Source organism: Neltuma alba, unplaced genomic scaffold (assembly GCF_004799145.2).
Source record: "Neltuma alba isolate B1F8T4 unplaced genomic scaffold, ASM479914v2 tig00013441_pilon, whole genome shotgun sequence".
NCBI classification, from domain to species: domain Eukaryota; kingdom Viridiplantae; phylum Streptophyta; class Magnoliopsida; order Fabales; family Fabaceae; genus Neltuma; species Neltuma alba.
Genome location: NW_021637688.1, coordinates 17,634 through 45,070, shown reverse-complemented (window position 1 = coordinate 45,070; position 27,437 = coordinate 17,634). Strand labels below are relative to the sequence as shown.

At 34.6% G+C, this 27,437-nt stretch overlaps 6 protein-coding genes and 1 non-coding gene across 7 annotated transcripts; 4 read left to right on the top strand and 3 right to left on the bottom strand.

Moving 5' to 3' along the window:
- Positions 1 to 334: 334 nt before the first annotated feature.
- Positions 335 to 1,224, bottom strand: LOC114737430 (uncharacterized). Its single transcript, XM_028925355.1, has one exon. It carries the CDS (start codon positions 1,182 to 1,184, stop codon positions 492 to 494), a length of 693 nt encoding a protein of 230 aa, XP_028781188.1. The 5' UTR covers positions 1,185 to 1,224; the 3' UTR covers positions 335 to 491.
- A 3,072-nt stretch (positions 1,225 to 4,296) lies between these two features.
- LOC114737434 (uncharacterized) lies at positions 4,297 to 5,007 on the bottom strand. The gene has a single exon (XM_028925359.1). The coding sequence runs from the start codon at positions 5,005 to 5,007 to the stop codon at positions 4,297 to 4,299; it is 711 nt and encodes a 236-aa protein (XP_028781192.1).
- A 2,658-nt stretch (positions 5,008 to 7,665) lies between these two features.
- Positions 7,666 to 8,611, top strand: LOC114737426 (uncharacterized). The gene has a single exon (XM_028925349.1). The coding sequence runs from the start codon at positions 7,706 to 7,708 to the stop codon at positions 8,405 to 8,407; it is 702 nt and encodes a 233-aa protein (XP_028781182.1). The 5' UTR covers positions 7,666 to 7,705; the 3' UTR covers positions 8,408 to 8,611.
- Positions 8,612 to 14,386: 5,775 nt separating this feature from the next.
- On the top strand, positions 14,387 to 15,303 carry LOC114737427 (uncharacterized). Its single transcript, XM_028925350.1, has one exon. It carries the CDS (start codon positions 14,402 to 14,404, stop codon positions 15,101 to 15,103), a length of 702 nt encoding a protein of 233 aa, XP_028781183.1. The 5' UTR covers positions 14,387 to 14,401; the 3' UTR covers positions 15,104 to 15,303.
- Positions 15,304 to 17,399: 2,096 nt separating this feature from the next.
- LOC114737428 (uncharacterized) lies at positions 17,400 to 18,107 on the top strand. The gene has a single exon (XM_028925351.1). It carries the CDS (start codon positions 17,400 to 17,402, stop codon positions 18,105 to 18,107), a length of 708 nt encoding a protein of 235 aa, XP_028781184.1.
- Positions 18,108 to 22,224: 4,117 nt separating this feature from the next.
- On the top strand, positions 22,225 to 23,093 carry LOC114737429 (uncharacterized). The gene has a single exon (XM_028925354.1). The coding sequence runs from the start codon at positions 22,282 to 22,284 to the stop codon at positions 22,969 to 22,971; it is 690 nt and encodes a 229-aa protein (XP_028781187.1). The 5' UTR covers positions 22,225 to 22,281; the 3' UTR covers positions 22,972 to 23,093.
- Positions 23,094 to 25,562: 2,469 nt separating this feature from the next.
- On the bottom strand, positions 25,563 to 25,665 carry LOC114737438 (U6 spliceosomal RNA). The gene has a single exon (XR_003739431.1). It is a non-coding gene; the product is annotated as a U6 spliceosomal RNA (small nuclear RNA).
- Between the last annotated feature and the right edge of the window lie 1,772 nt (positions 25,666 to 27,437).

Sequence of the window (27,437 nt, the reverse complement as noted above, 5' to 3'; positions counted from 1 at the left end):
TTTGATTTGAAATTTAATAATTTTAATTTTCTTTTTTGGATTCTCCCAGTATAAAAACCAATCTGGCACCACCATTTTGATTCAAAGTATTTAAAAACCAAATTAATCCCTCCCCTCGATCAACATACAATAAAGAAATAAACTAGTAAATGAATAAAAATAACAGTAAATGAATAAAAGCACAATAATAAATGAATAGCGGAAGCTGAGTTGGTGACTTTTTTTTAGTATTATTGATGATCTTATATATGCCTATGATTTATTAAAAAAAATCCTAACTGTCTTATATAATTGATTCCAAAATATGTGAAATGATAATAATATCTCCCATTTATTCTATGTATATATAACTGCATAGCCAACTAACCGCACGTAAACTTATACATGTAAACCGTAAATGTGTTTTATTTCTTATTTTTCATAAAATAACAACAACAATAACAAAGCAAGCTAAGCCATGTGCATGTGTACGTGTAAGTTTGGCAAATTAATTAGCCGCCATAAGCGGCCTTGTACTCCCTCCACAGCTGATCCACAGGTTTTCCCAGCAACTGATTGAAGTAATCGTCGCTGTAAGTATCTCTCATCTTCTTGTTTAACTCAGCCACGAACCCGCTTCTCAGACCCTCACAGTAATCCAAGAACCTCGCCGTCACGTCGTAGCCTTGGTCCCACCGATCACCGCCTCCCGCCCCAACCCAGTGGCTCGGTGCATAGCCGGCCTTCAACCTCACGAAATCGGCGATCCCTTCTATGAGTCCCGTGTTGCTGTTAGCTCCCGACCACTGCCACACGTGAGTCATCTCGTGGTACAGCACACCGTTGAAGTCGGTTTTAATGTCTCCTTGTATTCCTTTGATGTAGTCTGCTCCGACGTGGATCACGTCGCCGCTGGTAGCCGCGATTCCCTCCCGGTTTTCGACTGTTAGGGTTACGGTGGCGACGTTCTTCCTGTCGGCGTCGGTGTTTTGCTGGAAGATGTTCCAGATGAAGTTGGTGGCTGCGTCCATGGTTTGCTTTGTGTAGTCTGCTCCAAGCTCGTTGTTGAATCGGGTGCCACCTGGAGTTGTCTCTGCGTTGTTTGTGACCACGAACTCAACTCCATGGATGCCTTTGAAGGTCGCTAGCCCTAAGGCTGCAACGGCACAGAGGAAGAAGAAAGAGTAATGGCGACGATGATCCATAAATTATGCTGATGATGTGTATGTTTTTCAGTTTGATTGTTTTGTGATGGAGAACGTGAACATGCTAGGTGTTTTATATGGTTCGCCTATAGCTTCATGAAACAAATATGTTGTGAAATTTCCAAGAAGGAGAATAAGCTTCGGCGTTGAGAATACGAAAATAAGATGGCTATAGGCGGTCTACGGCTTTCTTTTTCAAATTCACAATAAAAGCTTTCAACAATCTCAAAAAAGCTTTCAGACAATTCAAACCCTTCTCTAATCCTGTAGATTAACTCTTAACATGAATGACGTTATTCTACCCAAAAATAAAAATATAAAAATGAACGAAAAAATTTTGTGATTAAAAGTTTAATAAATTCTAAAATTTAAACAATTAGCAAAATAATGAGGCAAACATTAATAATAATTATGAAATTATAATATATAATTTAAGAAAATACTTGTTCGGGTAGTTGTCAAATTAAGTGCTTGATTGGGTTGACTTATTTAAGTGCTTATAAGTACGTTTTATGTAAGTTAAGATAAAATGCTTTTTATATATTCTTTTGGTCTTATTTATAAGACACTTTTAACATATTTCACACAGACAAAGAAAAACTTTAAATTATATTAACTCTCCACTAAAATATAATAGCTTTTCAACTTTATCCCTATTTAGTATATACATTTAAAAAATAACTATCTTAATAAATAAAGAACAAAATAGTATGTTCGTGCTAAAAATTTAATTAAATGACTTATAAATAAAATAAAATAAAATTTATCTTTCTGTTTTATAAACAAGAGTATAGGAGTATTTATTTCGTATCTTGTAAATTTGAAAAGCTGGTTATAAAATTATTGCTGTTGCCCGGTGAAGGTCAAACTTGGAAACAGGTCGACAGTCGGGTGGCAATAAATGATAACCGTGTTGGGTTGACGACGGGGCCAATGGAAGTCAATACCATCCATGAACAGGAGTCAGCAAACTCTCTCTCTCTCTCTCTCTGGGGCGTTGCTTTGAGCTCTTTCATCGGCGTCTCTTCCGGCGCATTCTCCGGTGGCAAAGGGTCTCTCCATTTCCTACATCGGGTCCATTTCGCTCCACTTCCCTCAAACGAAGTCGTTCTCTTCCGGTCCGCACTGGGAAAAAAACCGGTTTATTTTTATAATTTAATATTTTAATAATAGTTTTAAAAATATTTAAATATGAACCATTAAAATATTAATCTAATAGTTTAAAAAAAAAAAAAAAGAGGAATCGGGAAAAAAAAGCACCGTCCTTCTCTCCCACTATAAGCACGCAAGTCTCTCTCTCACACACAAGTGCAAATAGAACCTTTTTCCAAACAACTCGAAAGAAAAAGAAAAATAGCTCCGTTCTCACCAGTGCATCTATATTTTCACCCACACAAAATAAATAAAAAATTAGAATTTCAAAAAGAAAACGAGTTTAATTAGTTCAATTAAATAATAATAATATAAAACTATATAAAATTCACAAATCATTTAAAAAAGAAGTTGACACATTTAAATTTTAAGTCAGTCCCCGTAGTTTAAATTTTTGTAATCATCAACTTCCTCTAAATTAAACTGTCAGCAAATAAATCTTTTAAGTTTGCATTCGCATGGCATCAAACATAAGTCAAAATTTAACTTAAAAAAATTATATGATAATCGTGGTGGGACATACTACATGGATTGAACGAAGTTTGGATTTATTTTTATCGAAGAAGATATAGATCAACCAAAGGATTGATTACGTTGATTCATCCATACGTTTGAAAAATCTCTTTTGACGGTGAGGTTTCTTAACGCTAAGGGCATACGCGAAGACTTCATCAGGTCCATTTTGATTGTGATTTTATGATACCCATATTAGGATGGAATAAAGAAAAAAATTTAAAACAGAAAATATTTTAAAATTCATGAAAGTGAAGATATAACAAATACCACCTCTAGTCCTTAATATAAGACCTTATTTAATTTTTATTTTGATCCTAAATATAAGACCTCAATCCACTTTGTCTCTCATATTTATACTTTTTTTTTTTCAAAGTAGCCATTCTAACAATGATAGTTCTAGTCAATACATTTGATCAGCAAGGATATTTTAAGAAAGACAATATCTATTTAGGATAAATAACTAACTCAATTTACTTCCTTAATCTCTTCAAATTAGTCAACCGGCTTTTATAATTAGGACCGGAGGTAGTAATATATTTCATTATATGTAACAAATTTAAACTCATGTATATCTGTATCATACCAACTGCTATATATACATGTTAGGAGGACATTAGATTTTGGAGAGCATTAACATGGTGATGCTACTAATAATAAACAGTCATATGCGTGAGTTCAAAGCAGCTTCAGACGCCAAAAGGGTCCATTGAGCTTCCTTCAACGAATCCCAAACAAAAACATATAAACCGATTTGGCACACTATTTCGATCCGAAATATTAAAATACCAAAATAATCCCTCTCCTTCAACACATATGAAAAAATAGTAAATGAATGAAAGCAAGCTGCTGATGACTTTGTGGTAAATACTAAATGAATAAGCGGAATGAATTAGAGCTGAGTAGCTGACTTTATTTTTATATTATCTTTAATTTACTTTGAACACCGTGTGAACTATAAATACTCCCTCAGTCCCTAATATATCACTATAAACTAGTTGAGGGATTGAATTTTTTTCCTAAATATATAATATTTTAATTCACTTTATCTATTATATTTATTATTTTTATCAAATCAATTTACTTAGCTTGTAAACTTATATATACATAATATGTTTTACCAGGGTATTTTAAAGAGATTATATTATAATGTTATGATTAGTTAATTAATTAATCTTTTAACTTATCCAAATTAATTGGTCACTAGCTCGTATGTGTATTAGGGATGGGACGGAGCACTAAACAAATCACGTCAAGACATAACTTTTCAATGAATTACTGCTCATCACACGCTCATTTATTCTATCTATAGCTGCGCATATAGCTGTATAATTAAACATTGTACATATACAACCATGTGTCTGTTTTATTTATTTTTTCATATAACAACAACAACAACAAAAAGAAGACGAAGATCCGTATATACGTAGCTATCCTGTCTTATTAATTAGCCACCATAAGCAACCTTGTAGTCATTCCAGAGCTGATCCACAGGCTTTCCCAGCAACTGATTGAAGTAATCGTCATTGTAAGTGTCTCTCATCTTCTTGTTTAACTCAGCCACGAACCCACTTCTGAGACCCTCACAGTAATCTAAGAACCTCGCCGTCACACTGTAGCCTTGGTCCCACCGATCACCGCCGCCTGGCTGAACCCAGTTGCTCGGCGCATACCCAGCCTTCAACCTCACGAAATCAGCGATCCCTTCGATGAGTCCCATGTTGGTGTTTGTCCCAAACCACTGCCACACATGAGCCATCTCATGGTACAACACGCCGTTAAAGTCTGTTTTGGTATCGCCTTTTATTCCCTCTATGTAGTCTGCACCGACATGGATCGCGTCGTTGCTTGTGGCGGCGATTACCGTTTCGCCGTTGACTACGACGCTGTTTTCAACTGTTAGGGTTACGGTGGCGACGTTCTTCCTGTCGGCGTCGGTATTCTGCTGGAAGATGCTCCAGATGAAGTTGGTGGCTGCGTCCATGGTTTGCTTTGTGTAGTCTGCTCCAAGCTCGTTGTTGAATCGGGTGCCACCTGGAGTTGTCTCTGCGTTGTTTGTGACCACGAACTCAACTCCATGGATGCCTTTCAAGGTTGCTAGCCCTAAGGCTGCAACAGCACAGAGGAAGAAGAAAGAGTAATGGCGATGATGATCCATGAATTATGCTGATGATATGTATGTTTTTCAGTTTGATTGTTTTGTGATGGAGAACGTGAATACGCTAAGTGTTTATATAGGGATCGTCTGTGGCTTTATGAAGCAAATATTTATTGTAAAATTTCCGAGAAGTAGGATGAGTCTTCGGCGTTAAGAATACGAAAATAATTTTCAAATGTCATTATAAAGAGTTTTAGACAATTCAAACCCTTTTCTAATCGTGTAGATTGACTCTAATAATTAGTTCGAAAAGCAGATGATAATTCAGTAATGGAATTAAACTCTGCATAAATAAGTGGTTTATTAAGGCATTGCCTGGATCTGTTTATTTAAGTGCTTGTAAACAAGGACTTACCCGTATTTCATAATCATGATTAAAAAACTGTTTATAAGTTATTTTAAACAAGTCTTAAAATTTTTGTGATTAAAAATGCATACTAAATTCTTAAATTTAAACAGATAGCGACGCTAATGTTAATGATAATTATGAAATTATAATGACTAGTTTAAGAAAATAATAATTACTCGTTCGGATGCTGGTCAAATTCAGTAACTATTTGGTCAAATTAAATTGCCGGGGAAAGTGGGGTGAAACCAAATCCGTAGTTAATGCAGTTCACGGGTGAAACTTCGAAACGGGTGGGCGGCAAATTAATAAGCGAAGTGACGACGGGGCAAGTGGAAATCAATATAATGCCTATACGTACGTAAGGTTCTTCCTTGTTGTGGTACCCTGTGACATTCTGATAGCCATCAAATCTTAAACCCATTCAAATTTGAACAGTATAAAACGTACATTGTCAAATATCCTTTTTTTAAAAATAATATTAATTTCAAGAATATTCACTCCAACTTTTTTGGCGTGTGTGCAAAGGGAGTCAAAAGGGTCAATTTGGTTATATTCTCCACCTTTTCTGATAGAGAACATTGTGGAGACTCCCAAGGTTTTCCCCTATAAGCTGCCTGGAAACATATCAAAGGGCCAATCAAGAGGGTAATGAATGCCAAACATGCATATTAAAACAACACAGTCAATGAATAGGTGGTGGTAGGTCCTTCTTAACTTCATAGACTTCTTTGTATTCGCGTTATTAACATTATTGAACCAGGAAAGGGACACATTTTGAATTTTTTTATTTCATAAGTAGGAATATGTCCTCATCCTTTATTAGTTTAGTTTCACGTTATTAACACCCAATAATAATAGACTATTTCTAATTATAAGAGTCACTTAATTAATTTAAAATTTTGAATACATTAAGAGAACAAAAAAAGTTAGTCAATTATAATAAATATGACATGATTTCTCTAAAATATTTTTATAATATTAAATTATATATCAGTTTATAATTCAGTTGACTCAGAGAAAATAATAAATATAAAAAATAAAGTGGATGAATATTTCACATGTATGACTAAATCCAGCTTTCTGACTAATTCTCATATTAAGGAATAGGATTAACATATACATATATATTAACAAATATTATGGATTTTGTGGTTTAATGTGTATAACTTGGGATCTTGCACAGCTATTGAAACTGAACTCCGAAGCATCTACCATGGCAGTTGCGCCGAGTTTAAATACTACCTCTGATGCTTAATATAAGATCCAGTTGATTATTTTGAAAGAGATTAAGAAAGTTGCTAAATCACTTAATTATAATAGATGTTATATGATCGATCTTTCTAAAATATTTATATATATTATTAAATTATATATCAATTTATATGTGAGGCAAATTAGTTGAAAAAAAAAAGAGATAAATATAAATAACTCTCATAACCTTTCTAAATTAGTTAACTGGATCTTATATTACGGATCAAAAGTAGTGTATGTGAGTGTATACATATATAAAAGCACACACCGACATACTACATTATAACGATTTGTATTATATTAACCCGGCGGCTCCTTCCAAAAATTAAAAGAAGATAACATCCAAAAGAGCTAAATTCATTAAATCAACAACTTTCAGGGGCACATCGTCATCAAATTTGCAAAGACACAGGGAGCTAGCCAAGTCAAAGTAAATGAATGGAGCCTTGCCAACTGTCGCCTTTCCTTTCGAGAGAAAAATATAAAATACTCCTCCGGTCCTTATTGTAAGACCCAATTTGACTTTTTATTTGGTCCTAATTATAAGACCCAATCCATTTTGTTTCTTATGTTTATGCATTTTTTTCCAAGATAATCCTTCTAATAATGATAGTTTTAGCCAATATACTTAATTAGCAAGGATATTTTAGGAATGACAACACTTATTTATTATAAATAACCAACTTAACTTACTTCCTTAATCTCCTCAAAGAAGTCAATTGGGTCTTATAATTAGGACCGGAGGAGTACCTAATATCCCTCCTCTTAGTTTAACCATAAAACTCATTTTATAATATAATTTATGTTATAAAATAGATATTATATTTAGGATCAGAAGTGTATGTTACATTATTATTGTTGGGCATCAAAGATTTCAGTAAAAAAATGTCAAGATTTTTTTAATTATTTTATTGTTAAGCTTATCCGACCTATATGTTAACTTTAAAATCATTTAAAAGAATAACCTAATATCAAAAATATGAAAGCAACAACGTCAGTTGAACAGTTCGATGTTCCTCAGGCTTGTTCCTATAAAAACCCCAGCAGATATCTCTTCCCTAATATCACCTTATCCTTCAAGAGATCCACAACAAAACCATGGCTCCACGCTTCATCAATGTCTTCTCTTCTCTTCTGGTGATTCTCGCAGCCATTGATGGCAGCAAAGCGGTCGATTACACAGTCACCAACAGCGCCCTCGCAACCCCCGGCGGCCGCGTCTTCCGGAACAAAGTAGGCGCCGCATACGCCAGGCAAACAATGAACTCTGCAACCCAGTTCATATGGAGGATCTTCCGGCAGAATTCAGCTGCAGACAGAAAGAATGTTCAGAAAGTGAGCTTGTTCGTGGAAGACATAGACGGAGTCGCATTTGCAAGAGGCAACGAGATCCACCTCAGTGCAAGGTACGTGGGAAGATACTCAGGAGATGTGAAAAGAGAAGTGACTGGTGTGCTGTATCATGAGATGGCTCACATATGGCAGTGGAATGGCAACGGTAGGGCTAATGGAGGGTTGATCGAAGGGATTGCCGATTATGTGAGGCTCAAAGCTGGCTATGCACCGAGCCACTGGGTGAAACCAGGTCAGGGAGATAGGTGGGATCAAGGCTACGATGTAACTGCTCGTTTTCTGGATTACTGTAACAGTCTGAGAAATGGGTTTGTTGCAGAACTGAACAAGAAGATGAGGACTGGGTATAGTGACGACTACTTTAGGCAGCTTCTTGGGAAATCTGTGGATCAGCTTTGGAGAGACTATAAAGCCAGATTTGGTAATCTGGAGGTGTCTTATATATAAGAAGCTAAGAAGAGATTATTCTTAGTTTAAAGAATAACAAGATGATGATACATACGTCCTTTATCATCGTTTTGTCTATGAAGTGAATGCATCATATTACTGCTTAAGTGCCTATATAGTGGAAAAGTCGTGTGAAGGTTTTGCTCTAGCTGCGTATGCTTTTCTGCAAAATGGACAAGTTTAAATTTTACTGTGCATATTTAAGGGTCGTTCCAGAATGTTTAATTAACGTGATTTAGAAATCTTCTAAATCATTAATTTTTTTAATCCAAAATACCCTTTATCCATAAGAAGGGTTGATGATTCTCATTGAACGAGAGGAATTTTAGAAAAAATTAATCAAAATCTAGAACATCTTTACTAAAGTTAACCCTGCTTCTTTTTCTGGGTTACATAATCGAAGGCCATGAAAAAACTTGCGAAGAAGAGGCTTATAACTAATTAAATCTACAAAAGAGGTAATACCTCCAATTCTTAATATAAGAGTTAGTTGATTAATTTAAGTAGATTAAGAAAATTAGTTTAGTTACTTGTAATAAATAGGTGATGTCTTCCCTAAAATACTTTTACTAATAAAGTCTCATTTAATGAAATATTTAACATGTGTAACTACTAAAATGACTATATTAAAAAAAAAAAAGATAAACATGAGAGACAAAGTAAATTGCGATTTTATATTTAGAACTAAATTAAAAGTCAAACTAGCTCTTATATTAAGGATAAGAAGTAGTACATATCAAGGATAATGTCTTCATCATCATCCAGATGATGTCCCAAGCGAGGCAGCATTTAACTACAGTTAGCAATAACATATTTAGTAGCATACGCAGTTAAATTAAATGGGCAGAATATAGATAGCGAGTATGGAGATGACCCAAACACACACACACACACACACATATAGAGAGAGAGAGAGAGAGAGAGAGTCTAACATCTTAGAGACGAAGGATTTGTACTTGTAGCGGTGCGATCACGGGATGGGAATAAAATAAACAATGTCATACGTATCCATCATAGAGGTTTATTAAATATTCCCTCCGTTCCTTATTATAAGAAACATTTGATACTTATGACATGTTCTTATATATAAGAGACACTTAAAAGTTGTCTCTACTTTTTGTGTTGATTTCCTATTTTACTCATATTTATTGTCTCCAAATCACACTCTCTCTCCCTCCTACTTCTCTTTCTTTTAATAATTTAATTGTTCTCTCTCATGCTCTCTCTTCTTATAATTGAGGGCATTTTTGGAAAAAAAAATTATACTTTTTATACATTGATTCTTCTTAACTAATTTTAACTATTTTTTTGATCAACGTAATTCGGTTATTTGTCTCTTATAATAAGGAATGGAGGGAGTAGAAGATATGTTTATACTAAGGGTTAATCAATTTTTTGATGATTAATTGATTGATTTATTTTGATGGACTTTCGGGGATTTCGTGGATTGGGGGGGGTGCTAGATGTAAAACACGTGGCATTGGGAGGAAGATATAAAATCTTTTTTTCTTTGGTAAAAGGAAGATATAAAATCTTAATCTGTAAAAAAAATAGTTAAAAATATTAAATATGTAAAAAATTAATTTTTGTTTTTAAGCATGGCCTTATTTAAGGGGCAAGTAAGAGGAAAAAAAGTATGAAAAAATAGTAAAATTAATAAAAAATAAAAATGATAAAAACACATTAAATGTTCATATAATCACAAATAGATCTTATAAAAAGGATAATTTAAATTTCAGGTTCTTATGAAAAAGACCTGAGGGAGCACTTTTAAAATGATTACGTAATATAAATACATGAATAATGAAGCAAATAGAGACAAACTCAGTTAAAGCTTATTTAAGAATATCGGACAAAATTAACTGATAATAATCAATGCACGTATTCCATTAAATGTCGTAATCACAAATCACAAATCTTATCCCAAACACGTAATTAAGATTAATATCCGTTTCACGAAATATTCAAAGCTATTCCCAACCACTTGTCCACATGAGAGGCAATTTTCGGCTTTTCCTATTGACAACATGTGTTTAGTTTAACTAACACCCCCCCCCAAATTTTTTTCATCCAATTTATAAATTATTCTAACATATGTTATTAGAATTAAGAAAAGTCTAAAATATCATTAATTAACTTTGGATTAAAATTTAATAGATTTTCGACTTTGCCCGTATTGAATATAGTACATTTATGTTAAAAATTTGATAATATGATTTATAAGTAAAAGAAGAAAAAAAGATTTTTCTCTACCTTATAATGTGACCAAAGGAGTATACATTAAATATATAATAAAATTGTACTCCTTTTGGACCTACATATAAGAAACTTCTTCAACATAGGGTTGGTTGGTTTTATTATTTTATATGTAAGCAACACTTTGTGTTTGTCTACAAAATTACTGCACTTTTTCACTTTTTCCTCCAATTAATTACATGTTTTCCTTATCTAGTTGCTCTTTTTCCACTCGCTCTTCATATTCATAAATAAGAGTATATTTAGAAGAAAATTACATTTATTGCTTTCAGTTAATTTTAACTAATATTTTTATCCACAGTAGTTATTGCTTAGTTATATATAGAATTGGGGGAGTAGCTTGTATTTTTCAAATACTTCTTTGATTTTATTTATAAGTCACTTCCAACATATTTTATCAAAATCAAGAGAAAACCTTAAGTCTTATTGATCATGTCTTGAAATTTAACAACTTTTTAACTTTATCCTTATTTAATACTCCCATATAAGCATAAATAACTAACTTATGCAATTCAAAAAATCAGTTAAAATTGGTTAAATATAATGAATATGTAAAAATTCCAACATTAATCATAGTGAATTAATTACTTTATGGTATTAAATTGTACATCGAGGCAAAAGAAGGGAGAAAAAGGACTTATATATTCGCATAAATAAACTTGAGAAGAAGACTTCCAGCAGTTGAAACTGAACTCTGCAGGCATAAAAGTTACGTTGCGCTGAGGTTAAGAGTGACTTTTACTTTATAGCAGCCGTAGTCAACGTCAAGGCGGGATCAGATAAACAAACAGAAGGAAAAATACACGATTGAACCGTACTCCTTACATCGACATTGTAATAAGCACAGATGACCATTGAATTATATATATATATATGTGTGTGTATATATATATATAAGCACACGTACACCAACAAATATTATATGATTCACATTATATTAACCCGGCGGCTTTTTATTTTACATATTTAAAATAATGAACTAATTCCAGAAACATGAAAACAATAACATAAGTCTAACAGCTCCATGACCACTATCTTGTTGCTATATAGATGCAGTTGCAGTTATAATCCTCAGGCTTCTTCCTATAAAAACAAACAAACAACAAGCCTTATCCCACTAGGTGGGGTCGGCTACATGAATCACACGACGCCATCGTGCTCTGTCAACAACCCAATCCTTAGATATGTTGTTGATTAGGAGGTCTCGTTCAATGACCTCATTCAGCGTTCTTCTCGGTCTTCCCCTGCCTCTTTTTATGGGACTCCATCTTGTTTGATCCACCCTCCTCACCGGGGCCTCCAAAGGCCTTCTCTGCACATGTCCAAACCATCTTAAGCGATTTTCAACCATTTTCTCTTGGATAGGTGCCACACCGACTCTTGTCCTGATCTTTTCATTTCGAATCCTATCTTTTCTTGTATGACCACACATCCATCTCAACATCCTCATTTCTGCTACTCCGACTTTGTGCTCTTGTTTTCCCTTTATTGCCCAACATTCACTACCATACATCATAGCTGGTCTTATAGCAGTCCGATAAAATTTTCCTTTAAGTTTCTCAGGTACCTTCTTATCGCAAATAACTCCGGTAGCTTTCCTCCACTTTAACCAGCCAGCTTGTATTCTATGAGAAATGTCTCCATCAATTTCCCCATCCTCCTGTATAATGGATCCTAGGTATTTAAACTTTGATACTTGAGGAATAATTTGCTCTCCCATCCTCACCTCCAAATCCCTATTACCTTGCCTCCCTCCAAAATCACAATGCATATATTCTGTTTTGTTCCTGCTCAAACGGAAACCTTTCGACTCCAAAGTCCTTCTCCATAACTCCAAACTAGTGTTAATCTCTTCTTTTGATTCCGCCATAAGAACTATATCATCCGCGAAGAGCATGGACTTAGGGATTCTTTCTTGAACAGGTTTAGTTAGAACATCCAGAACAATGTTGAACAAGTACGGACTCAGAGAGGATCCCTGATGTAGGCCAATCTTAATAGGAAAGTCCTTTGTCTCCCCCCCAGGCGTCCTTACACTGGTAGTTACCGCCTCATACATATCTTGTATGACTTTGATATACGCAACCCGTACACCTTTCTTTTCCAAAGCCTTCCACAATACTTCTCTTGGCACACGATCATAAGCCTTTTCCAGGTCAATAAAAACCATATGTAAATCTCTTCTTTTACTTCTATATCTCTCCATTAACCCCCTTAGTAAATAGATTGCTTCCGATGTGGATCTCCCTGGCATAAATCCAAATTGGTTTTCCGAAATAGAAGTCTCCAACCTCAATCTATATTCCATCACTTTTTCCCACAACTTCATTGTATGACTCATAAGTTTTATCCCCCTGTAGCTTGCACAGTTTTGAATGTCTCCTTTATTCTTGTAAATAGGAACTAAAATGCTTTTCCTCCACTCATCCGGCATATTTTTAGAGCGTAGAATTTCATTAAAAAGCTTGGTTAGCCATACCTCCCCCTCATCGCCCAAACATTTCCAAACTTCAATAGGGATACCATCAGGCCCAACGGCTTTTCCATTGTCCATTTTCTTGAGAGCCGCCTTAACCTCTCCGATACGTATCCTGCGGTAGAAAGCCAAATTCCGATCATCTTCGTTAATTAGCAAGTCCTGCAAGTCATGAGTCGCATAATTGCTTCCCTCATTAAATAACTTGTAAAAGTAAGCCTCCCATCTGTCCTTAATATCACCATCAGTAACTAACACTTTACCATCTTCATCCTTTATACACTTAACTTGATCCAGATCTCTCTTTTTCCTCTCCCTTTGCTTCGCGATCTTGTAAATATTTCTTTCTCCCGTCTTTGTTCCTAACTCCTGATAAAACCCTTCATAAGTTTTAGTACGTGTTTCGCTCACTGCTCTCTTTGTCTCTTTTTTAGCCAACTGATACTTTTTCTGGTTCTCTACACTATTGCACAAGTGTATGGCCTTAAAACAATCTTTTTTCTTGTTGACTTTCTCTTGCACACTCTTATTCTACCACCAAGTCTCCTTATCTCTTTGACCAGGACCTTTGGATTCTCCCAAAATTGCTTTAGCTACCAAACAAACCCTTGTAGCTATCTCTTCCCACATCATGTTTGCATTTCCCTGCAACTCCCAATTCCCTTCCTTCAAAAGAGTCCTTTTGAATAACTCCCGCTTCTCTCCTTTTAACTGCCACCACTTAATTCTGGGTTTTGCCACTTGATGGTACTTTTGCCTGGTACTCTTAAAACATACATCAAGGATAAGTACTCTATGTTGGGCACTCACCCCGTCTCCTGGAATCACTTTGCAATTAGTACACAATCTTCTGTCCGGATTCTTAACCAAAAAGAAATCAATCTGTGATTTTAAGACACCACTTTTGTACGTGATTAAATGCTCCTCTCGCTTCTTTGACAATCTTAAGATTGTATGCAAGAGAAAAATCGAGAATAGATTGTCCTCCACTGTTAAGCTCCCCAAAACCAAAACCACCATGGGCCCCGCTGAATTGTCTTGCTTCTTTACCAACATGTCCATTAAGGTCCCCACCGATAAAATTTTTTTCTTCGAGTGGTATGCTTTGAACCAAGCCCTCCATATCTTCCCAAAACTTATCTTTAAGGTGTGTCTCTGCCCCAACCTGAGGTGCAAAGGCACATAACTCCAACACATAACTCTTCTCTGATCGGGAGTTAACTAATTATACTTCAAGAGCTGAGCTAGCTCCAAACACAGCCATGGCTCAATGCTTCATCAATGTCTTCTCTTCTCTTCTGGTGATTCTCGCAGCCATTGAAGGCACCATAGCAGTCGACTACACCGTCAACAACACTGCCCTCGCCACCTCCGGCGGCCGTGTCTTCCGAGACAAAATAGGCGACGCCTACGCCAGGGAAACAATGGACTTTTCAACCCAGTTCATATGGTGGATCTTCAGGCAGAATTCTGCCGCAGACAGAAAGAATGTTCAGAAAGTGATCTTGTTCGTGGAAGACATAGGTGGAGTCGCATTTGCAAGAGGCAACGAGATCCATCTCAGTGCAATTTACGTGGGAACATACCCAGGAGATGTGAAAAGAGAAGTGACTGGTGTGCTGTATCATGAGATGGCTCACATATGGCAGTGGAATGGGATTGGCCAGGCCAATGGAGGGTTGATCGAAGGGATTGCTGATTATGTGAGGCTCAAAGCTGGCTATGCGCCGAGCCGCTGGGCGAAACCTGGTCAGGGAGATAGGTGGGATCAAGGCTATGACGTTACTGCTTATTTTCTGGATTACTGTAACAGTCTGAGAGATGGGTTTGTGGCAGAACTGAACAAGATGATGAGGACTGGTTATAGTGACGATTTCTTTAGGCAGCTTCTTGGGAAATCTGTGGATCAGCTTTGGAGAGACTATCAAGCCAAATTTGGCAGTCTGCAAGTATCTTATATATGAGTAGATAAGAAGAGCTAGCTACTTAGTTTAAATAATAACAAGATGATATAACAAGATGATACGTGTGTACTGTATCGTGGTTTGTCTGTGAAATGAGTGCATAATATTACTGCTTATATAATGAAAATGTCGAATGTATGTTGCTCTCACTGAAGTGAGTATGCTTTTCTGCAAAATGGACAAGTTTAAATTTCACTGTGTCTATATTCGCCCCTTGTCTCTTTGTTATTTGTTTAAGGGTTAATCAATTTTATTGATGGTTAAGTCAAATTTACAGTTTCATTAAAAAAAGAAGGAGTCATATTTACAAGGCTATTGATTTATTTTGATGGACTTTTGAGAATGGTTTCATGGATGGGAGGTTGCTAGATATGAACACGTGGCATTTTGGAAGAAAAATATAAAACCTTCAAATAATCAAATCTGTAAAGATAACAAGTTATGAGCATTGGTTAGATTACTTTTAAAATGATTGCGTGATTTGAACACAGGAATAGTGAAGCAAATTGGGACAAACTCAGTTAAAGCTTATTTAAGAGCATCGGACAAAATTAACTGATAATAATCAATGCATCCCATTAAATGTCATAATCAGAAATCTTTTCACAAACACGAACGTAAGATCCAATTTATTGCATACCCTACATTTGTTTCCTTCAGAAATCAGAATTATTCCAAGAATTATTCAAAAGAATCAAACCACTTGTCCACACGGGAGCCACTTTTCCTATTGACAATGTGTTTATATTTTTTTTTTATGAGACGTATGTGTTTATATTTTAACTATCACGCACAAAAAAAAGAAGAAACTTAAGTTATATCATTAAATGCATGTGTAATAAATTTGTCGTATTTTTCAACCACTCACTCCATTTCATAATATAAAAATTAATTAATTTTTTTACATATAAGTTTAATCATTAAATGTGTTTTAAAATAATAGAGTTTTTCTATTTTGCCCTTACAAAAATAATAAAGTTATATGTTATACTTTTATTATCTCTCATCTCTTTCCTATATTTAATAGGGGTAAAAATGAAAAATTATATTAATTATTTTGACAAGATCACAATTTTTTTCTAACTAACGTCTTATATTATGAACCGAATTGAGGGAGTACATCCTTATATTAATCATAATGAAATACTCCCTTTGGTCCTTATTATATAAACTTCAAATAACTAATTCATTAAATAATAAATAATTTAAAAATATATTTTTATTTTTAAATATGTCCTTGTAAAAAATAAGAAAAATAATAAAAAAATGTGCGGAAAAAATATGTTAAGAGAGAGTATAACAAATAAAAAAGAATAAATAAACAAGGAAAAAAATAAAAAAATTACATTAATTAATGTTAAGACAAACCTAAATTAAAACTTATAAAATAAACCACACGAAACTTTTAAATAAAAGCAGAGTGAGTAATTACAGTACTTATAGAGTTATAGTAACGAATTGTACATAAAGGCAAAAGAGAGAGACTTACATTCTGGAATAAGCAATTAAAGTTGAGAGAAGACGACTTAATTACATTACGAAACCAAGGAGCATCTTTGAACATGATATGGCGGACCGGTTCCAAGAGTGGTGAGGTTTATCCGTTTATGTTATGATAATAAGGACAGAAGAAGGAGCATTTATTTATGTTAATTATTATATTAAATAGAATTAATAACGTGAAAGCAAGGTGTTAAAGGATGAAGAAGGACCTACCACCACCTCTTCCTTGGCTGTGCTCGCCGTTTGATGCTTATTGGTGGGACATCGGTTGTCTTGATTTCTGCTTATTTGAAATAATAAGAAATATTTCTATTGTCATATTCATAAGTTACTTTTAGTATGTTTAATTATAATTAAAAAAATTTAAATATTATTAATTCTATTTTAAAATTTTAATAATATTTCAACTTTATCTATATACACTTTTTTTAAAAAAAAAAATAACAATCCGATCCTGAAGAAAGAATAAAATTGTACTTTCAATCATGTTTTTTTGACAAGCATATATAGAACTTTCTATCATTAAGACTACTACTCAAAAAATATAAAATCGATAATAATATGCTATTGAAACAAGATGAACATAGCATGATTTATTTTTTTTCCATATAAAAGAAAAAAATCAATTTCAAAAATATGAAAGTAAATAACATTAGTTAGAGCTGTTGGACTGACCACCAACCTGTTGCTATACGGATGCAATTAAGTTGTGGTTATTCATCAAACAGCTTCCTATAAAAACCCCAACAGATAACACTCCTCCGCTCTGTCCTACAAAGCTCCAAGCACCGCCATGGCTCAACGCTTCATCCATGTCTTCTCTTCGCTTCTTGTGATTCTCGCAGCCATTGAAGGCACCAAAGCAGTCGAGTACACCGTCACCAACTCGGCCCTCGCCAGCCCCGGCGGCCACGTCTTCCGGGACAAAATAGGCGCCGCCTACGCCAGGCAAACAATGAACTCTGCAACCCAGTTCATATGGAGGATCTTCCGGCAGCAGAATTCTCCGGCAGACAGAAAGAACTTGCAGAGAGTGATCTTGCTCGTGGAAGACGACATAGATGGAGTCGCATTTGCAAGAGGCAACGAGATCCATCTCAGTGCAAGGTACGTTGGAAGCTTCTCAGGAGATCTGAAAAGGGCAGTGACGGGTGTGTTGTATCATGAGATGACTCACATATGGCAGTGGAATGGGAATGGGCAGGCCAATAGAGGGTTGATCGAAGGGATTGCTGATTATGTGAGGCTCAAAGCTGGCTACGTACCCAGCCACTGGGTGAAACCTGGTCAGGGAGATAGGTGGGATCAAGGCTATGATGTTACTGCTCGTTTTCTGGATTACTGTAACAGTCTGAAAAATGGGTTTGTTGCAGAACTGAACAAGAAGATGAGGACTGGTTATAGTGACGACTACTTCAGGCAGCTTCTTGGGAAGCCAGTGGATCAGCTTTGGAGAGAATATAAAGCCAAATTTGGCAATCTGCGAGTGTCTTATATATAATTAATTAGCTTAGAAGAGCTTCTTAGTTTAGAAAGAACATATAATAAGATGATACGTTGTATCGTCATTTGTCTATTAAATGAATGCATACTATTACTGCTTATAATGGAAATGTCGTATGTATATATGTTGCTCCAGCTGTGTATGCTTTAATTTTCTGCAGAATGGACAAGTTTAAACTTTACAGTATGTATATACTAGATGTTTGCTTGATTCTTAATATAAATTGATTTTGAAATTATCCAAATCATTAAGTACGAAGGGGATCTTATGATGAATACGTATGCTCTGATCAAGCAGATGGCAGAAATACAGATAAACAATTGGATACACAGAAATTAAAGACTCACAGAAAGCAGAAACAACCTACACGGACGACGAAAGCAACCTTAGTTATGAATTAAATCAGAGCAATCAAGGCACCCACATCTTACAAAGAGTCACTCAATCCAAGGTCTCTTAGACCTATATTGGTCAAGATGTGGAAATTAAATTAAACTAGAGGACTTGGTCAACAAAACTATTCCGTAGTCAGAACAGACAATATCCAAATGATCACATCAGAGAATCCTGAATCGGAAACCTTTGGTTAATTATTTATGACCACTGCGTTTTGGTTCAACGTTGTTGATTTTCACCCAAACAATACAAACTCTTTGGGCAGCAACCACGTGTCTGCAATACGAGAGGTATATCCTTGAATGAACACATGACGTGGCTGACTGATTCCGCGAACGCTGAGGTTTAAGTTTCGCACCTCCATTAAAATATTATCTACGTATAGATTTTCTTGTTGATCTTTATGATGATAAGGACCGAGGGAGTATTATTGTTTATGTTTTGCTTATCATCACTTTGTGGAACACTCTAAACTCATCAGTTATAAGTTGTCCTACTCTAATCAGATCTGATTTGATTTTTTTTAATTTTTATTTATTTAAAATAATTATTTTAATAGGTATATAATCTAAAATAAAGATAACATTTAACTATCATTTTTTAACTAATTTTTTATTTATAAATAATTAATTAAAAATGTTAAATATAAACTATTCAAACTAGATCTGAAAGGATGCAGCCAAGTGGATCAAGGCACTAGATTGTGAATCCACCATGGACGGGTTCAATTTCCGCCTATCAATAAATGGACCATTTGTTACGCCTAGAACCATTTTTTTCTGCAAGTCATCTCAAGACTTTCAAACGCATTCAAGCCCGATTGAAACACAGAAATCATAGATCCGGATATGATGAGGTGATTAGCACCTAAATCAGTTTCGTTTTATATTATATTATTATTCAAGAGAATTAATAATGTGAAAGTAAAGTATCAGAGGTTGAAGAAATTAAGACTTTGTGACGACCAATGAATGAATCATAATCTTCTTCTTCTTCTTTTTTCAAAAGGGTAGACAGAGCTACATGAGCATGAGCGTTCAATGATTCATTCATTCACTTTGAAGTGTGGATAATTTCTTATTTATAGAACATTTTTAAAACTTTATTTCATTTTTACTTATATGATATTTTGCAAAATTTATCAAGCAATTGATATGAATAATACCTCTCGGAAGAATATTTTCCAAGTAATTATGTTACTATATGAAAGATTACCAGATGAGAAAGTAGAGATAAACTAATAGGAGAAGGACAATGAGGTTCCCAAAAAGGGAATTAATGATGGTTAAGCTCATGAAAAATTTTATTGAAAAATGAGTTATAAATATCAATTTAAACAACTGTAAATACATGGGTATGACATTTACCTGGAAAAAAATAAATAAAACAATTTTTAAATATAACTTGCAATTTATTCCATTGGGCCTAAATACTGACAGTAAGGCCCAACCACCGCTTAGTAAACTCGGGCTCCTTTTGTGCTCATTTATTTTAAGCCCAAACAGCCCACCTCACAGCACCACGCCGTTGGCGCAGGGTCGGCGTCCCTGCTTCAATACGTGAAAGAATAGGAGCCGGATGCAGCGGCTTCAACGCTAGTGCTTTAAGGGAGTAGTTTTTAAAAAAATTCAAACTATGAGGACGTTTCTGAAAAATTCTTAGAAATGTCGGGCATAAATGTGTAATTTGTTTCCTTTAAACAACTTGGGTAATTTTAGGAAATAGCCCGGGCACATACTTGGCTAATGGCATCATGGCCATACCAAAAGCGCACACGCAAGCTTTCTTGGAATTAGCTTCCCCATGATCCCTCCTCCAGTTCCCGCTATGGTGTGATCTGCATAGTTTAAATAATAATAATTTTTTGGGTAAAAATAAAAATATTTTTAATAAATCAAAAGTTAAAAAATAATCTTATTTTGGATTTTGACATCTTAAGATATTAAAAAAATATAAAGATAAAATTATATTACTCCTCCGGTCCTTAATATAAGACCCATTTAACTAATTTGATTAGATTAAGGAAGTTAGGTAAGTTAGTTAATTATAAGAAATGTGACACGTTTTTTCTAAAATACCATAATCATTATTCTTAATATCCCTATTCTTCTTCTACTTTATTATAGTTGAGGGAGTATCCATAGGGTAATTTAAAGAAAATTGAAAAATATGATAAATGGGTCTTATATTTAAGACCAAAACTAACTCAACAATTGAGTCCTGTATTAAGGACCGGAAGAGTAAATATGAATAGTTGAATTCTAATATGAACTTATCAGATTCTCAAACTGAATCCCCTGCTTTGCCCACCTTCAATCTCAACTTTAATGATTGAGATTTAATAAATTATACTACTCCTCCGATCCTAAATGTAAGACCCTTATACACACTAGTATAAAGGTCTTATATTTAGGACCGGAGGAGTATTATTTTTGATCTTAAATATAATACTCTATTTATAAATTATAAACGAAATTATATATCTAGAATAGAAGGTAATATTATTATATATCAAACACTAGAAATAAATTTAAAGGGCTGCAATAAACAGAAATAGAGAAAAATTCATCTTATAAAATAATTCGTAAAAGCCAAGAATACCCAACTTGCGGACCAGAGATCCAAGCAGTTTGCCAAGTCAAGGTCAATGCATGGAAAATTCAACATGGCCGGCACCTGGTCCGTTGTCATCAATTACCCCCTTTCCTTTCGGGAAGAAGAAAACTTAAAGTACGACATTATTATTATTATTATTATTATTATTATTATTATTATTATTATTATTATTATTATTATTATTATTATTATTATTATTATTATTATTATTCAGCGTTAATAATTTTCAGTCAAAAAATTAATTGCTTTTTTTGCCAACGAAACAAAAATAATTTATCTTATTATTTTTGCCTATCAAAATTATAATATATATATATTTTATTTTAAAATCACCACCCTAAAATATAAATAATTATTAAATTATACTTCCGTCAGTTTTTTAAAGAAAATAATTAAAATCAATTAAAAGTAATAAATATGTGAGAAATGAATTTTTTAAAAAAAATATGCCATTAAGGAGCAAGTAAGAGAAAGAAATAGAGCAGTAATGAGAGACAAAATATAAAAGAGAATGTAGTATACCAAGTTGTCAACCTTTTAATGGGTTAATACAAACTCTAATTCTCTAAATTTGTTCTCGTTTTGATTTTGGTCCTCAAATTTCAAATTATAGATTTTAATTCTTCAAGTTTCTTTTCATATAAAATATTGATCTCTATAATCTAATAAAAGTTGGATCATTTTGCCTCTTAAAGAATCAAACCTATAATTAAAAATTTAAAGGACCAAAATCAAAATAAGACAAATTTGAGAGACTAAATATTATGTTAACCTACCTTTTAATTAATGTAACATATAAATTTAATTATGAACAAAAATAAAAAAAACAAAGATAATTATAATTAAGATCTTATATAAAAGATGAAGATAGCTCGAATTACAAGCTCTTATAAAAGCTACATGTGAGTATTATTCAAACACAATGAATAAAATAACTTATTTTCCCTGTGTGAAATTAGAAATTAAACCAACTAGTGTCCACCTATGAAAGCACAAACATTAATTGAGGAGGCAGGTCGATGACCACTAACTTGTTGCGGCACGGACGCAAGTTGCAGCTATTCCTCAGACTTTCCTATAAAATCCTCAGCACATAACTTCTCAAATCAAATCATCAGCAAACACCTTATTATCCTTTCAAGAGCTCCAAAACACAACCATGGCTCGACGTTTCATCCATGTCTTCTCTTCGCTTCTTGTGATTCTCCTTGCAGCCATTGAAGGCACCCAAGCTGTCGAATACACCGTCACCAACACCGCCCTCGCCACCCCCGGCGGTGTCGCCTTCCGCGACAAAGTAGGCGCCGCCTACGCCAAGCAAACAATGGACTCTGCAACGCAATTCATATGGAGGACCTTTCAGCAGCAGAATTCTCCCGCAGACAGAAAGAACGTGCAAAAGGTTAGCTTGTTCGTGGAAGAAAAAGACGGAGTGGCATATGCTATAAACAACGAGATTCATCTCAGCTCGAGATATGTTGGAAACTACAATGGAGATGTGAGAAGAGAAGTAACTGGTGTGCTATATCACGAGATGACGCACATATGGCAGTGGAATGGGAATGGTAGGGCTAATGGAGGGTTGATCGAAGGGATTGCTGATTATGTGAGGCTCAAAGCTGGCTATGCGCCGAGCCACTGGGTGAAACCTGGCCAGGGAGATAAGTGGGACCATGGCTATGATGTTACTGCTTATTTTCTGGATTACTGTAACAGTCTGAGAAATGGGTTTGTGGCAGAACTGAACAAGAAGATGAGGACTGGATATAGTGACGACTCCTTTAGGCAGATCCTAGGGAAGCCTGTGGATCAGCTGTGGAGAGACTATAAAGCCAAATATGGCAATTAGAAAAGTGTTCTAATGGTGGGAAAATAGTAAGAGCTGATTAGTTTAAAGAATAAGATGATATATAAATGTAATTGTATCACCGTTTCTATGCAGGAAATGAATGCATCATATCACTGCTTATATAAATGGAAATGTCTAACGTATTTTGCTTTACTTGACTAAGCTTTTCTGCTGAATTGCCCACTTTCACTGTGTATATTATATTATTATATATCGATAAGCTACCACTACAGCAAAGAAGAAAGGGAGAGATTTGAGAGCATGATCACAAGAAATCTGGATTACCATTTTGCGTTGAAAAAAAAAGGCCTTTAATCTCAATGAGAGATTATCATTACAAGTTACTGTTTCTATTCCATTATACATGTGCGGGTGGGTGGGCATGATGATTCTAAATTTAAATAAGCATTTTTCAGCACTTCCAGAGACCTCAAATAAGACCAGATCATATGAGATGCCTAAACCTGAAATCAAGCTGCTAAGGGATGAAGGAAGGACATTGCATTTATTGTGTTCATTCGTGTATAAAACATTGACAGTCCTCTTGAATTTATAATAGTTTCCTTTTCTTCCAAGCAAGCGTAAAATATCCCACCAGTTTCCGGGAAAGGTTTTTAAAAATATTATATCACGGCTGCACCTGGATTATTCTCTCAATTAGAGGGTCTAATCAGTTGATGTTTTAACGTTTTTTAAAAAATAATATAAAAATCCTTTAAATAATGATTAAGTAAACAGTTTGTTTGGTGAAAACTTAAAAATAATACACTTTCTATTTTTAACTATTTATCACTTATTAAATTTTAAAATTAAATCATTGGAATAAAAATTGTCATCGTCCTATATATCCATCTATGTATACATATAGTTTGACTGATCTAACAATTTTGGAGTAATTGCTTGTTGACTTGTTCCTTTGTGCTGTAATCCTTGACTTGGACTTGGACTTGGACGTCAGTTCTGTGTTTTCTTGATGCCTTGGACAAAAGGGGGCGGCAATATTAAGCGTGCTGTCTGGTTGACTTGATAAACCTTGTAGTTCTAGAACCGACAATGCCTAATTACGTTGATTAAAATTGATCTTAAATTTACACCCGCAGAAATTAAGTTTTATATCAGTAATAATGACTAATGATGACGCTTTTTGTGATAGTCTTTGGTTTCAGATCAGAACTTGGGAGGTCCACTATCAATCACCATAATCAATAATATATATACATGAATTATCATAAACGATTAAGCAACTTCATCGATAATCACAGCTAAGATTCTGTTTTGTTTCTCCATATAATAAAGAAATAGAAAGATAGAAAGATTTCTGTTCTCCTCTTTTGTTAATGTTCTAGCTGTCTAACGTGTAAATTGTCACAAAATGAACTGCTCTGTTCAATCTGGTTTTGGAGGCTTTTTAACGTACTGCTCTCCTCTGGAGATCTAATTTTCTCAAAGTTTACTTACATTCCTGAATTGTCTATTTCAACCATTTTCCACAACATTTATCTGCTAATAGTTTACCGGGGCGGAAAAAACGAACCAGAGAGATATAATTACTTCGAGACTTAAAAAGAGTGAAGCAAGAAACAATACAGCAAGTGTTTAGTATCCAGGAAGAGTGACAATTTGGACACTAAAAATGTCCTCACCAACCAGATTCTTGCACTCACATGAACTGACAATAAAAATATGAAGGACGACAGTATAAAACCTTGCTATGATTAGAATTCAGCCTTTCTATATGCATAGCAAAAAACCAAAAAGGATAGATCTTTAAGTGATACAAACAGAGGAGTTCTGTACATCATTGTGGTGAAATTTAAAATAAGAATCTCTGATCTTTGGTCGTACCTTATCATTATGGCAGAACCAAATCCAAAAGTGTCATGAAACTGATCGGCCACGTAACTCTTCTGCAAATGATGTTGAACCTCAGGATTGTTAAAAATCCACGGAAGATAGCACTTCACCAGTACCCTTTTTATAATCCCACCAGAGAGCAGTGAATTCGTAGTGGAAATAATTCCAAGCGTCTTCAAATTGCCTTAAAAATCCACTCCTTATACTCTAATAACCAATGGCAATAACTTGACTGAAGGGAAAATTCCATCTTCATAAAGGTGAAGATAACACAATGTATGAACACTGAAGTGGCAGCCAAAGAAGAAATCAAAGTGACTTTGAACAAAGCCATGTTGCTGAAGTTGGATTGGAAGAGTTCACAGTCATCTGAAAGCCAAGAAAGCACATTGATCCTGAACCTGATATTATAAAATAATAATATCCCCAGGATTACTGTAGTTTCCCATAAACCCAGAACGAAAATCCAATTAAGAGCACCAATTTATTTGTTGGACTTTTCTTTTGTCTTTTGTCTTTTTCTGGTGAGATGAACAATTAACTTCAGTGAAACATCAATCCTTAAAAAACATAATCAGGTACCGCAACAGCAGAATGCATCATGTTCTTCGTTGCTCTGACCAAATTTTTCAGTTATTCGCCTTTGCCTGGTCTATGTACAGTTCCTCAGGAAAACCTAAATCGGGGCGGAGAAATTCGAAGTAGGGACGAAGTCGGTCAGAGGTGGATTTGGTGAAAAAAATTTGGACCATTTCTCGATTTGTGCGTGTCATCCTTGCGCAGGGGCCATGCTAATCTTCTCTGTATCGTTCCAATTTTATCGGATGTCCCCGAAGGGACGAACAGGGGTTTGTCCCTCATCTATATAAAAAATGAAACTGAAAGAATTTTCGCGATGTGGGACTCGCACTAAAGCAACTCCATAGCTAGTAGAAAGTTGTGCCCAACGTTACGAGACGGGAGGATTCTATCTGTGGGAAATTCGCAGAGTAGCATCGCTACCAACGGAAGAACGCAGCATAGAGAGAGAGCAAAATATTCTCCAATTTTTTCAGTCACTGTATTGGCTCAAAACTAGTAGAAGTGACTGGGAAAATATTCTGGCTCTGGATCTCTCTATCTCTAGGCCCTTCACATAATTGGGCTTCCCATACTGACATCTGCTTACAAGTAATAAAAGCACAGCCAAACAAAAAAAAAACCGAAGCACAGCCGGTTAATGATGTTTATCCCAATATTTAGGTACTCTAAGACAGTATGTGTGATTCTTAGCAACTACATTTTTTTAATTATTTCAGAATTTTGACCCATATTATGTTCTATATACAATTTTGTTCTCATTCTTCCGAGTATAGAAGAGCAATTTGAAGAAACAAAAAATAGAACCCTGACTTGAAAAATGAGGAGCTCCAACTTACGAGTATAAAATCTTAATTTGGCATTTCAAAATAGCTTTTGTTTTTCAAATTCAGCCCTGGAGATGAACAATTCTTAATATGTTTATAAGTTTACCAAGATTCTTCCAACAATTGAAAAATACTCATGCACCGGACCATTAGTTTTCAGGAAGGAATGTAATTGGTGTCAAGAAGACTACAACAAAAGACAATGGTGTGTGTATTTGCACAGCCAAGCAATACACAGAAGAGTGAAAAAAAAAATTCTTATCACTTTATCAAGGTCTTCACCGGACCAGATTCTTATACATTTACATGAGCAGACAATAAAATTCTGAAAGATTTTTATTATTGAGCACAAAGCTTACTCCGGAAATGTTTGGTTTCACGCTGGAAACCACGTTTTGATAGCATAAGTGAAACCAAGTGCTCAACAGCGAAACCAAACATTGAAGTTATAGAAACCAAGACATCGCTATGACCAGAGCTGCCGAATAGCTTCAACAACTTCAGCAACTCCTTCAAACTTTCTTCTCTCCATGAGAATCATCTTAGTAAAATCAAGCGGTCGACGTATGCAGCTGGCTCCTTGCGGACCAGAGGCCTAACCAGTTTGCCAAGTCAAGGTCAATGCATGGAAAATTCAACACGGCCAGCACCCTTCAGTTCGGGAAAAAGGAAAATTAAAATGCAACATATTTCGTTATTGTTATTTAGCATTAATAATTTTTCAGTCAAAACAATTAATTTCTTTTTTTGCCAGCGAAAAAACATAATTTATTTTGTTATTTTTCCCCATCAAAATTATAATATATATCTTTTATTTCTAAAATCACGGCCCTAAGATATGAAATAATTATTAAGTTATATTCCTGTCAGCTTTTTTTTTCCCACTCAAATTACATGATTTAAGAAAATAATTAAAATGAATTAAAAGTGATAAATATGTCGGAAATGATTTTTTTTCCCTTCAAAGTATGCCTTTAAAGAGCAAGTAGGGGAGAGAGAGAGAAATAGACTGTAATGAAAGAGAAAGTATGAAAGAAATGTAATATGCCAGGTTAAATGTTCAGACAGCTATAATTAAGATGTTATATAAATGATGGAGGAACTTGGAATTACAAGCTCTTGCAAAAGGTACATGTGAGTATTATTCAAACGTTATGAATAAAGTAACTTATTTTCCCTGTGTGAAATTAGAAATTAAACCAACTA

Coding starts and splice junctions, on each gene's coding strand:
- LOC114737430 (XM_028925355.1), bottom strand. CDS start 1,184: ATGGATCATCGTCGCCATTACTCTTTCTTCTTCCTCTGTGCCGTTGCA.
- LOC114737434 (XM_028925359.1), bottom strand. CDS start 5,007: ATGGATCATCATCGCCATTACTCTTTCTTCTTCCTCTGTGCTGTTGCA.
- LOC114737426 (XM_028925349.1), top strand. CDS start 7,706: ATGGCTCCACGCTTCATCAATGTCTTCTCTTCTCTTCTGGTGATTCTC.
- LOC114737427 (XM_028925350.1), top strand. CDS start 14,402: ATGGCTCAATGCTTCATCAATGTCTTCTCTTCTCTTCTGGTGATTCTC.
- LOC114737428 (XM_028925351.1), top strand. CDS start 17,400: ATGGCTCAACGCTTCATCCATGTCTTCTCTTCGCTTCTTGTGATTCTC.
- LOC114737429 (XM_028925354.1), top strand. CDS start 22,282: ATGGCTCGACGTTTCATCCATGTCTTCTCTTCGCTTCTTGTGATTCTC.